The sequence below is a fragment of the Perca fluviatilis genome, chromosome 9, assembly GCF_010015445.1.
Source record: "Perca fluviatilis chromosome 9, GENO_Pfluv_1.0, whole genome shotgun sequence".
Taxonomy (NCBI): domain Eukaryota; kingdom Metazoa; phylum Chordata; class Actinopteri; order Perciformes; family Percidae; genus Perca; species Perca fluviatilis.
Window position 1 is genome coordinate 18,864,685 of NC_053120.1, and position 13,824 is coordinate 18,878,508.

The following is a 13,824-nucleotide window of genomic DNA, read 5'->3' on the forward strand; positions in this document are numbered from 1 at the left end:
AAAAGGTAATAATAACACTGCCTGAATTAATACAGTAGGTGAGATCTGGCAATGCAGCAACATCACTACAAAAATAAATCAAAATAAATAGGAGCAAGAAACATGAGCGATCAGACCCCCAGGTTAGCCAAAGGTAATCTTTCCACACGGTCTTGTAAACAGCCATCACAGTTCACTGACTTTGGTTTAGTGTACTTGCAGCTCCCTGGGTCCAGGCCATTGTGTTGTGTAAAGCTTCAGGTTTGGATTTAGTTATTTTAAAACTTCATCTTTTCGAAAACCTCTCTCTTTCTCTCTCTCTGACTGTGCATCGGCGTCAATCACTGTGTTGCAAGAAGATACTCAATGTCCAGTGGGAAGAGCAAAGGAGAAAAGGTGTAGCCTGTGTTACATTAGCCTGGCGAGCTAACGCCAATAATACATGTGTACTTTCACTGAACCTGCCCAACAGGATGTTTGATAACTTCAACGTAATTCAAAAGATGTGTGCCTGTTGAGTGCGAAGCCTAAAAGAAAATGACTCAAACCAGCTCAGCGCTCTGTCCGGTGTCCAGTGAGAAACATGCAGCGCAGCGTTCTACAGCAGAACATAATTCACAGTCTGGTCCGCTTCTCATGGAACAAATTACACCATTCCTACTGATCAAAGAGCCGGCTGTGAACATTATCCACTCCTGATATTTAGAAGCTCCTACCAGAGATCAGCTTCAGTAATGTCATTACTGTGACCTGCACACGTGAGCTGAGATTCACTTTCATGAGTCTCACAGGTACAGAACATGTGTCAAGAGCAGCAAATGTTAAAAAAGAAAAACTGTCAGTTGACTGAATGCAATAATAATTAATAAAGTATGTTTTTTGTTTTTTTAGAGAGAATAAACCAAATATTGAAACCAGTATAAATTAAATGCATGCTCAGCAACAGCAGGACATACTGTATGTGAAAAAAATAAATAAAACCTTTTCTACCAAAGTGTTTGCAGAGGTGACAGAAACAAGTCTTAATATATTGTGTGCTTTTTTTGGTGTTTTGAGTTAAGTCCGCTTCGAAGAATTTCTCGAGGCCAATACAAAACATCATGTTTAGGCAATGTGTACACTTTTCAGATGCGGGGAATCCCTTACATTGACGTTTTGGGGCCAGTGTTACATCTTAAAAAAGGACTGGCGAGCCAGCGCAGCTCTTCTCCCCTCTTTTTTCATTAATAGGCCAGCCTGCCAGCATTCCTGGCTCTCGGAGAAACCACGCTGTCCTACTGAACTTCAGATGAGCAGTGAATGTGCGTAGCAGAGCGAGAGTGAGTGGGAGAATGAAGGAGAGCGTGACAGAAAATTGAGTATTAAAACTGCGCTTCTGCACAGTTCGACACTGGTTGAGCCAACCAGACAAGGGTTAGTACTGAGGCCAGTGAACTAAGAGACAGAAAGAGCTCCTCTGTACTGACATCAACATGCCTCACACACCGACCCTGAGACACTGCAGCTGCTCTGTTCTCTGTGTGTGTGTGTGTGTGTGTGTGTGTGTGTGTTTTTGTGTTGAAGGTGGAAGATGGAGGGAGGCATTAGAGGGATTCACACTGCAGTTAAGGGGTCAGAGGGAGAGTCCAGCATCTCTAATGAATGATCTAAAACAATCCCCCTCAGTTTCCTCAGCCTGTTTTAAGTTAACGGAGTGTGTGTGTGTGTGTGCGTTCACAGTTTGTGGCTTTAACGTCTGCTAGACGCCAGTTGCTGGCGAAACTCGCCACCCAGAGGGCCAAAACTCACTGTCAAACGTCAGGCTTTCAGCCTAAGTGGGGATGACGCAAGGCTCTGCAATAAAACCAGAGCGTAAGTCAAGTTAATGGCAGAGCGGCGCTGTATGCTGACAGCTGTGGCAGCTGGTATTACATAATCCTGTACATTGACACAGATCTTATTTTGCATGCTGCTGCTCAGACTGGTATTGTGTAAGAATTACACGGGTACCATGGTTTTCATTAAGGCATTGTGCACCATCCATAAAGACTGCCTTTGTGTTAGCTACTTTTCATTTCAGCCTGTGCACCCCCTTATCCATCCATGCAGGTCTGACATTATCCAATGCCTAATGCCTACCATCACCATCTCTGGCCCAAATGTATACAAGAACTGTCGGGTGGTTAAGTATTAAAGTTATAAATGAAATACATGCTCAACAACAGCAGAAGCAAGAAATATGTGAAAACAATGCGGAAAAAAAAACAACGCAATAAAAAAGCATGTCTGACCAAGTGTTTGCAGAGTTGATGGGTTTGATTGGTGGGCAGATACACTGCATTAGCAGATAGGCATCCTGCCAGCACACCAGCAGCCGAGGCAGTGGCAGATCAGCTGGTTAACATCTTCCTGAGGTGACATCACTGACTCAGAAAAGACATCACACCATGTTGCATTTATAAACTCTCCTGCCTCTAAAACGAACCTATGCAGTACAGGGGTATTCGAATGTTAGTTTGTAAAAAGAAGCACGAAAGTGATCTCGATTATGCCGCTTATTGGTTTCTGATCACGTTGTGATCTATGTTTTTGTATTGGCGGTTACTGCGCCCAGAAAACTAAAATTTAGACAAAGATGGCAGAGCCTTGGTGAAGCTGAGGAGGGACAAGCAAGCATCAATCAATACGGATGAGAGAAGCAAACTGAATTTTATTTTTATTTTTTTAAATGAAGCAGTACAGATATACATGACAAAAAGTGAAATAAGCTAATGAGTTCAGACATTTCAGACATTTGCACAACGGCTTCAACATGCAAAGTTGTGGATTGCAGCTTTAAAAGCAACACTAACACAGCATCACAGTGTTCCTGTTCACTATGGCTGCATCTGCTCAAAGCCCCCAGAGTCCAAGCTCAGCACTATCTGTTGCAGCAGAGTCCAGGGGCACTATTAGGCATACTTCCCACTCTGTACCGTACGCACGCACGCACGCACGCACGCATGCACGCACTCTGAACCCCATGTTCAGGCATGCTGCCCAAAAACTGGGGATGGGAATTATTATCATTATATATAACAGCAGCGAGTCTTAAGCGTTACAGTGACTTGTGTGGCACTGAGCGGCCTTAAACAAATGCTACAGCTAAAAAAATCCTTATGTGTCACAACATGGGGCGTATGAGGGGGGAAAAACAATCAGCATGCTGTTAACAATGACCACTATTCTAAAGAGCTACTGTAAGAGCAGCTTTGTGATTCTAGCTCTTCATTGTTAGCGTATATATGAACAGTGAGCCTCGGTTATATTATTGCCAGTCCATGTTTTGAAGAGGGATTTCGCTTCTATAACACTGTCGGACTCCAGATCAAGAGATATCATCTTTATTATTCGACACGTTCTTCTTCCTTGTCAAAACCTGGCGCCTACTTTACCCACAATGCAACGCAACCGCAAATGTTCAGACGCAGATTCGGGTGTGTTATGCTAGAGCCGCTAATGTAGCCTTGAGTCACTAGCTTTACGTAGAAATGTGGAGCAGGCTACAGAGGTCTGGTGAGCTCACTCCTTTCATTTATCATTTTTTAAACTTGTAGTCTTCAGACCCAGTTCATTTGATCAGACTTCGCGGCGCTACCTTACAAGGCTTTATGACTCTTTATTTCCACATATACAGTACTACTTCCTGAGACCTGTAAGCACTTACCCTTTAAGTGACTGTCGATGACCTTCTGGTATAAACACACAAAGTTATCAAAAACAAGTAATTGAAACCATGGTTATGTTTAGTAAAACCTTTTTGGCAACTAGTACATCAGCCATTATCCAGCTGTTGAGCTCATTTTTATGACACTGATTAAAAAAAAAAAAAAGAAGCTCTTCCTGTTATTAGAGGTCTTACTCTGACACTGTTGAACAATAAAGCGCATTGGACAACAGAGGCAGTGTCCCTACTGTTACAGCCCTCCCATGCTCAAACCTTTGCTAAGCTAGCCTTGCTCCAGAGTGCAGGGCTTAAAAGGTGATTAGGTAGAGATTTGGTGTCCCCTTCCTGTATCGCCAAGCACTCTGACTCAGCTACCGGGAGCGCAGACGCCGCCCCGGAGGCCGTTTCCTGGACATCTGAACTCCCTGTAGCGGCCAAGGTCGACTGTAGCGGTGCCTGGTGGAAACCCTGAGTCAGAGTGGGCACGGCCACCACAGCGCACAAACCACGGAGCCTGACGTGACAAAAAGATCTATCTGAGTAACACATGCTGCTTTTAGCTGGTGTGTTGCACGCGCATCTGTTTCTGCCAGGCGGGGAGGAGCAGCTTGACTCATAACCCCCTTAATTAGCAGCTTTGCAAGGGGTCTACTTATCATGCACCACCCGTAGTCTGTAAAGCTCCCCGGTGTTCCCCTGCACAGCTGATTGTAGTCACGGGCTTTCTAGTCTGCACAAAACAGCTGCCAGAGGAAACACAGCCAGCACAAAACCCTCTAAATACACAAACAAAACTTACTTGACCATAGCATAAAGCGGATTTGCATCGCAAAACAATGTTATAGCCTGTCTGACCCTTGTACCGAGACAGAGGGGAAGGCCAGAGGTAGAACTCTAAGAAAGCTTCAAAAGTTTCCACTTAAATGCTCAAATTCCCACAAAGATATAGTATTTACCTTATCTATCTTACTGTCCTTACATACCAGCAGCACATACTGTACATCCTCTCAACATGTCTGAGATAAAAAACAGAATACACCTAACTTTCATCCCCCGTCAGGCCTCTGGCATGACAGAGACTACATTCCAAACCTTCAGTCATGTGTCCAGTCACAACAGAGAGGAGCTCTAATCTGCCATGGAGGGCTTTGTGGAAAAATCAAGTCCATATTAATCCGATTAGCTCCAAGGTGCAGAGCTCCAGGGAGGAATGATGTGTCGTAATGTATTGATGACATCTCTCTTCTGGGCCAAATCATGTGAGAAAGACCAGCATGGTAGAGGAGGAAATAACAACCCTACAGACGCAAAGGTCAAAGTTGAGAGCCGAGATACAGCTGACAAAGACGAGGTGAACATTTTACTACTGAATTATTATAATTTTTTCCATATGTTGCTTCAGTTCAATGTGCCGTTTCAGGTTTGCTGTGGATGTGACTGAAGTGCGGATTTTCTTTTTGAAAGCCGGCGGGCAAAGTTTGCGCAGAAATGTAAGATTTTTCCCATCCTCACTGACCTTGTCATAAAACACATTTAAATGATCATACGATGCCTCCACGATGCTTTTTGTTTTGATGACGCATGCGGCGGTGTTACACTGGTGGCTGGTGTTGCCAGATTGGGTGTTTTTTCTGCTACATATTAAGACCTGTTTACGGTGTGCTTTAGCCGCGTTTTCACCTGAAAGGCTCTATAGAAATCTGGCACCCTATTGAACGAAGTTAAACTGAGAGAGCGTGCCGTTCACAGACACCATCACATTAACGTTCATCAGGCACTAATACGGTACGTTCAGTTCACGTTCGCCCAAAATATGAACAAGTTCATGAACTATCGTTCAATGAACGCATTCAGGCACAACACTGGTCACAGGTAATCAAGATGTTTGAGGATGCCTCCATACCTTTCTTGTACTTGTGGATGGGAAGTTTCTTTAGCTGATCTTTGCGCAGGCGGCTCCTCCGAGCCCGGTGTCGATCCTGGACAAACTTGGTGATCTAGGAACAACGGAAAAAGAATTTTAAAATCAGTACACAAAACACACAGACACACATACATCTTTCTTGTCCAGGTGCTGGGTTCGAAAAACTGTGACTGTGATTCCTGTCACATTTGGAAAAGTGTGATTTTTTTTTTGCCCAAATTGAATGCCAGATTTCAATCTGGTACCGGACGGAGAGCCAATCTAGACTCAAAATGTTTTCCTTTTGTAATTAAGTAGAAATGTTTTTTTTAAATTATTATTCTTTGGGCTTTTTTGGCCTTTATTTCATAGAAAAGCTGAAGACAGGAAAGGGGGAGAGACGGGGGGGAGGGGCTGACATGCAGCAAAGGGCCACGGGTCGGACTGGAACACGGGCTCTGCGGTAAGGGCTGAACCTTAGTACGTGGTGCGCACGCTCAACCAGGCGAGCTACCAGGGAGCCCCAAAAAGTAAAAAGCAGTGGTTGCAAGCCCTCAGGAGGAGGCAAAAATCCTTTAGAATACCAAGCCATGTTCAGTCATCAAATTTACATAATTACAATCAAGTAAAATGAAACTATGTGCCTTTAAATATGCTCTATAGTTCAAACGAAGATTTACCATAAAAACAACGATGAGGATGAGGCAGATTCCCACAATGATGAGAAAGGGGATCAGGTAATATTCCAGTGGCAGGCTGAAGTCTGGCATCAGGACCACATGTCCCCTAGAAAAACAAGCAGAGCCATTGTTGTTGGCATGTAATACAAACAGACACAGAGGCAGCATTTCATTACGGCTCATCATTTTGACTGCAACATTGTAGAGATTTATTTCATTGTTGTTCAAAAACTGCCGCGTGACATATAGAAGGTCCTCTATCAACATGATGCTGTTTCACAGTATTAGTTAATGGGGTCTGCTTCTTTTCACAGAACTCCCTCTACAGCAGAAATATCTCTGCACCAGTCAAATTTGTAACAGCCAACTTGGTCCACACTGACAAAACTCTGCCAATACCATGTTTGGTGTTCATTCCACTGCAAAAGACTTGGGAATAACACTCATGTATTTGGATGGTATCTGACAAGCGCACGCACACACACACACACACACACACACACACACAAAAAAAAAAAAAAACACACACACACACACACACACAAAAACACACACACACACACACACACACACACACACACACACACACACACACACACACACACACACAGCATTACTCTACAACATTATTAGATCAAACTCGTATGGGAGCAGCTGTACAGTTTTAGGTGAAAAAGCAGCCATCTCTTCACAATGTCACACTGAAAACCTGAGGAGAAAAACCTGCTTCTATTTATTATTGATGGGCAGAAAATGAGATTTGAGTTTAGACTTACCCCTTGTCATACGTGAAGTCTTCTTTCAGAGAGGTGGCAGTCACCTCGCTCACAAACATAGAGGGAATATCTATCTGCTTCATGACATCCACTAAAAAGGGAAACAAAAACAACTCTAAATACATTGTGTGACTGTATATTAATGCCTGAATCCGTTTCAAGCTGATTTTAAAAATCAAAGTCCTGTTAGAAAGACTTGTTTGTAGCACACTAAGAAACTAAAAGAACGTTCTTAAATTACCACTTACTTATAAGTTCCACTTACTTCCTTTCTTTGGAGGTTTAACCACATCAGTCTTCATTAACTGATAGAGTTTGCTTAAAGTTGTTTAACAAATGAAACTACCTGCAAATGAAGGCCATGAGATGTTTTTTATATGTTCTATAGCTGAAACAATTAGTCAAATAATCATTTGGTTGATCCAATAAAATTAATCAGCAACAATTGCCTAATCCTTAATTTTTTTTGCAAAAAATACCCCAAAAACCTCACTGGTTCCATGCGAGTATTTGCAGTTTTTTTTTAGTCTCTTACGTCATGTCAAAATAATAGTAATAAATAATATATTTGAGTTATTGACTATTGGTCAGTCAAAACAAGCTATTTTAAAATGTCAAATTGGGCTTTGGGAAAGGGTGATGGGCATTTTCTGACACAATATAGACCAAATAATGTAATCGGCAGATTTATTGATAATAAAATAATCCTTAGTTGTAGCCCTGGGTTGAACGCTCTAGGAGGTTAGTAACTGGACTGTGAGTTGACTTTTTGTTTTCCATTTCCAAAAGTCAAGTTTCACTCTTAAGTCTACCGATTACAAACATTTTGGCAATCTCAAAGAGTTTTAGTTGTTTCTGTCTGTAAAGCCCATGAGCTTCCAACCTAACTAATGATGCCGCTCATGTCCAACTTTGTGGAAGTATAAACATACTTTTAAGCTGAGAAGCTGTTTTACCATCGATTTCAGTTAAAGCATACTGACACCTTTAGTGAGCGGGAGAAATCCCTCGACAACTGGTATTACCCAGTGTATAAAACACCAGCGTGCGAGATCTACTCTTAAAAAACACTAACCAGGACAAGAAGCCTTGTGGATCATGTATGACTGTGGTGCACCCCAAAACAAAAGTACATCCTCTGTCAACAGAGACCAGGCATAACCAGGCAGCTATTCAAGATGCTTAATGCTTACATTATGTGTGACAGAAAAAAAAGAAAGAGGTGGTGACTTACGATCATTGGATCCCATGCTGATTAAGTCATCGGAGTCCACGTTGTGAACAATGGCTGCCTTGTACCCGGCTTTCTGGGCATTGAGGACCTGTGAGGAGACAAAACATTTACGCTACGATTATCAAATGGAGCCCCTTTGGTGCAAACACCTGGTGATTATTAGTAGAAACCGAAAAACAGCCTTAAGTGAAGGTGGTACGTGTGAAAACAGGGGTTGTGTGTCAGATAATGTGACCAAATCGGATTTCCACTATCTGACGGAGTGGCATCAAACCACATTAAACATGACATAGAAACCAGTTGTTGTTAGGAGGGAGAGCTCTCTCTATGATTCTGCTTGGAGGCTTTTAGTGATGGTTCAAATACACAAGTAAAGTCATCGTTGAAAAATCTGAAAGAAACAAGCTATTCATGAACATTAACCTTACAAATACCAGTACCACTTCCAGTTTAAGGATGCTCTCTACTGCCGATTGAACTAATTTATGACCTGTCCTTGCAAACTGAATGACAATAAATACTAGTTTTCTGCAGTAGCAGTCTGAAAGGACAGCAGAGACCACAGATAAAGGAATGGTAGCATTCAACATGTTTATAGCCTACAAAGTGTTTGCAAGAGACAAGATTGCATTTCACATATTATAGTAAGGTATGACAAATGCTGAAAGTCTGCACATTGGTTTGGCTCAATTAAAAATGAGCCATGTTGTTTTGTACATACAGTATATGTGGCTGTTTTAATGAGTATGATAATTTGATTTGAGGTATTTATAGGGGAAATAAGACACAAATCCAATATCAGAAGAATTGGAAGAAAAGTGTCAAAAAACTTTCAAGGACTAAGACAGCCAGCTGCAGTTACTGTAGACCATTTTCACCTAAACCTTTTAATCCGCAGCAGAGGGATCGTGTGCTGCATCATGGATGCACAGGAAACTGATGTAATGAGGATCTTCCATCTGCGAGGCTGTTTTTGTGGCTCTGACACAGCATAGAGGCTACAGTATCCTGTATAGCCATTGTTGTGGCTGATTTCTTACAACAGATGTGGTGGAGGAAATAGGATGTGACAATATAACCCTGGGATGAATCATTGTGGGCCCTATCTTGCACCCGGCGCAAAGCACGACTATTTTAAGACCAGAGCCCACGTCGTTTAAATCTTTGCGCCCGTGGGCGTGCTTGTCTTACAGGGACGTGTGTTCAGGTGAATTCTTGGTGTATTGCTGTAAAATGCGCCTAGACTCGTGAACAGCGCGAGCCTAGGCGCGCCCAAACAAGGACGCGCAGCAGCACACAAACATACAAAAGATAAAAAATGAAATTGTATTATTATATGATCTGCTCGCGCGCTTTCACGTCAAGCACGAGCAGATCAGTTTCTTCTCTCGTTCCTGCTCAGCAAATCCGCCATCATAATAGCAATGCGTCAAGGTACAAACGAGCCTGGCATTTAAAAGGGAATGGGAGATGACACTGATTGGTTTATTGCATGTTAAGCCCAAAACACACACAAAGTACAACTCTTTTGAACCACGCGCCCAGCACACGGACCCTTTTTTCCACTGTCAACTAGCAAAAGTGGATTTGGACACGCCCTAAACGCAAAATAGTTAAAATAGGGCCCTATGTGTTCTTACACACACAGAGATAGACTTTGGATAGTAAATGGTTCCTCTGAAATTGAGAGGGAAAACTATTTGCATCAGATCACGTTACTCATACTCATTACCAGAGCTGTATAGTAACAAAGTAGAACTACTTCACTACTCTACCTAAGTACTAAAAGGCTGTATCTGTACTCTACTGGAGTATTATTTTTTTCTCCTACTTCCACTTTTACTTGAGTACATATTTTCGATGAATGAAATACTTTTACTCCGATACATTTTTTATGTGCTGCATCGTTACTCGTTACTGTTGTGAATTCCTCACGTTACAGAGACTGTGTAGGTTACAGTGTGTGTAGTTACAGCTACGTTAGTTACGGCTACGTTAGTTACGTATGCTATTTACATAAGAAATCCCAGAGATCGCGTCATGTTTCTTTTCATTACGGTTGCCGTTCAGAAGTCAGAGACGATGTAAGTTTGTACTCTTTCTATTTAGCTGTTGTTGCAGCAGATTAATCTATTCCTGAGTTGTTTCAGTCTGCAGTGAGTCCTGAATGTTAACCGTTTGACCCTGTGATGTGAAGCTGCTAGTTTCTCTGGATGTGCTAGCTTGCTAACTTTCCTGTTCATCACACGTTACTAGCTAGTGTGCGATACGTTTTTTGGGGCTTTAATCGTTACTGTGCTGGAGAGGATGTTCATTTTACTTGCACAGTGTGATAATTGTACATTTTATTTCAGTATTTGTTCATATTTGTTATTTTAATATATTTAATATTCGTTAATTCCTTTGGCTACAGCCTTAGGCTAAACCTTTGAAATAATATAAACAATATGATATTCAAGGTTTTGACTGCTTTCTTTAATAACTAAATAACACAATACTTATACTTTTACTTTCAAGTACTTGAGTAGTAGATTTTAAAATAAACTACTTGCAATACTTAAGTACAAAAAATGTTGAATACTTTAGTACTTCTACTTAAGTGTGGTGCTTAAAGAGCACTTCTACTTAAGTCACTTTTTTGATAGAGCACTTGTACTTTTACTCAAGTATGGGTCTCTAGTACTTTATACACATCTGCTCATTACTAATAATACTTCTATCAAAGTTAGAAAAAAAACATATTCTAACTGTAATGCTGCCTACTGCAAAACTGAAACTAAACCATATTGTACTGTATATAATTACTGGATTTAATTTGTTAAAGACCGGTAAGAGTTCACACAACACGGCCAAATTAAAGAAAAATCAGCCCCAGATTTTAACATTGTACCTCACATTTATGGTGTATTTTATGGCCATAGCTAGAGAATATTAGCCTGTCAGACAGAAATGCTATTTTCTTTTACCTCATTATATTAGTGTCACATTGTGTTCATGATAGTCAATTTCTGTTAAAGAGAGGCCGTTACTTTAGTAGACTGCCGTCAATTTTCTGCCCCTATTTTTCTGGCTCCTCGCTACATCGCCATCCCATTCTTAAACCCACCTAGAAAGCTCTGACCGCCTCTTGGTCGTTTCTCCAACCAGGGAAACTTCTGTCAGCTAGCACAACACAAGACTTTTTTTGAATCGCTGAAAAGGATGCGGACAGTGTTTCAGACGTCTATAACCAGGCTAAGAGAACATGAAATGCAGTCAAGACACCGACCGTAAACATCACATTTGGGTTCCTCTGAATCAAAAAGCAATGGCTTCTTTTTAGAGCCGTCATTTGGCACCATTTCTGTAAAATGTTGAAAACTATTGGTGAAGCTGGTCAGGCAGCCTGAGATATTGTGGACACAAAAAAAACCAAAACAAACAGAAAACACTGAACATCACAGATTAATATTTAACAAAGTAAAGGAATCTATGATTTTCTTCCTTTAAACCACTTATACATGAAGCCACAGAGGAAATGCTGATGTTAATTATTACTCAGAGCATGTGCGGCCCTCCTGTGGTAAATTAACACCTGACCCAAAACCAGACAGTGAGACCATGATGAGAGGCAGTAAAGAGAATCAGACGAGCTTGGGTCTAGGGCTGGGCGATACGGAGAAAATCAAATATCACGATATTTTTGATCAAATACCTCGATATCGATACCTCGATATCGATACCTCAACGATATTGTAGTGTTGACTATTGGTGCTTTCACAAAATATTTACACAATGAGATTTTTGATAAATAATCATCAGTAATGTGGATATAATGACTAAATGGGTAAAGGCAAATAACAGAACAGTTACAACAGTCTGGTAAGTTCAGAAAATGACATAACTTTACGGTAATGCAGCCTTTAAAACCAGGAAAAGACACCACTTATGCCATATTACGATACTACGATATCCAAAATCTAAGACGATATCGATATATTATCGATATATTGCCCAGCTCTACTTGGGTGACACTCTGAAAGATATGAAAGTCATCTGCTGTTAAATAACAGAATGGGGACGCTCACACTAACCTGTGAAACCAGTGGTTATGTGAGTGCAGTGTGTGAGCCCTGCAGCTCGGCCACACCCATCTATAACAGCATTGTACTCTGTTGTGGTGCAAGGAAATCCAGTTAGACCTGTGATAGGTGACAATTCCATTTTGGCAAAAGGTGCTGTCGTGTGCATGACTATGTGTGCTTGTGTGTTACATGTGTTTAAACTGTTGCATGAACATGCCACCATGTCCACACTCTCATTAATCATAAACGTCCCCCAACCTCTTCAGAAAAAGTTAAGCCTTTCACTGCTGCATGTGATGGTTCAAATACACAAGTAAAGTCATCCTTGAAAAATCTGAAAGAAACAAGCTATTCACTAACATTAGCCTGACGAATACCAGTACCACTTCCAGTTTAAGGATGCTCTCTACTGCCGATTGAACTCATTTACGATCTGTCCTTGCAAACTGAATTCCCAGAAGGACAATAAATACTAGTTTTCTGCAGTAGCAGTCTGAAAGGACAGCAGAGACCACAGATAAAGGAATGGTAGCATTCAACATGTTTATAGCCTGTTTCCCTACAAAGTGTTTGCAAGAGACACGATGTTTGCATTTCACATATTATAGTGAGGTATGACAAATGCTGAAAGTCTGCACATTGGTTTGGCTCAATTAAAAATGAGCCATGTTGTTTTGGCACATACTTTCTTCTTTTTGGTTTGTAGCCAAATACTGGCTAATACTCACTCTTCCATTTTGGCAAAAGGTGTTGTCGTGTGCATGTCTACGAGTGCTTGTGTGTTAAATGTGTTTAAACTGTTGCATAAACATGCCACCATGTCCACACTCTCATTAATCATAGATGCCCCCCCCCCCAACCCTCTTCAGAAATAAAGTTAAGCCTTTCACTGCTGCATAAAAACAGATGCTACAGCTTCCACTGTAACCTGTGTGTGTGTGTGTGTGTGTGTGTGTGTGTGTGTGTGTGTGTGTGTGTGTGTGTGTGTGTGTGTGTGTGTGTGTGTGTATTGTGGCCTGCATGGTAGCTAATACAGAACAGCACTGTCTTTTGTCTGTTCCTTGTCATTGTGATTTTATGCACAGGCATACGTGAAGCAGCCGCAGCATTGTGATCCCATGTGTTTTCTTGTGAGGGTGTATTGTGTGGAGGTATCAATGGCTACTGTGTGCGTCTTGAAGCAGGCTGTCTGGATAAGTGACACACAAACACAAAATACTGGATCTGGATGTGTGTGTGTGTGTGTGTGTGTGTGTGTGTGTGTGTGTGTGTGTGTGTGTGTGTGTGTGTGTTTAAAGGAAGAAAAGTGAGCTACGTGTAGGAAGATCTGTGATTGTAAGACATCGTTAATGTGCATTCCACAAAGCAAACATACAATGTTACACTTAATCAATCAATCATTGTCACTTGAGCAAAATCAAACAGATCCTGACACTTAACACGTTGTGGTCAGTAAGTATAGTTAATAAATGGCGCCGTATCGGCCTACTAGGCCTTTGTTGT

General features: G+C 41.5%; 1 protein-coding gene across 2 annotated transcripts in view; it reads right to left on the reverse strand.

Moving 5' to 3' along the window:
* The window catches only part of rnf13 (ring finger protein 13), a 48,048-nt gene that overhangs the window by 3,179 nt on the left and 31,045 nt on the right, over positions 1–13,824 (reverse strand). For both annotated transcript variants that reach the window (XM_039812456.1, XM_039812455.1), the window contains exons 5-8: positions 8,258–8,345; positions 7,024–7,114; positions 6,248–6,353; positions 5,568–5,661 (exon numbers count right to left, since the gene is read on the reverse strand). In XM_039812456.1, coding sequence (XP_039668390.1) covers positions 5,568–5,661; positions 6,248–6,353; positions 7,024–7,114; positions 8,258–8,345 — 379 coding nt within the window. The remainder of the gene's footprint in view (positions 1–5,567; positions 5,662–6,247; positions 6,354–7,023; positions 7,115–8,257; positions 8,346–13,824) is intronic.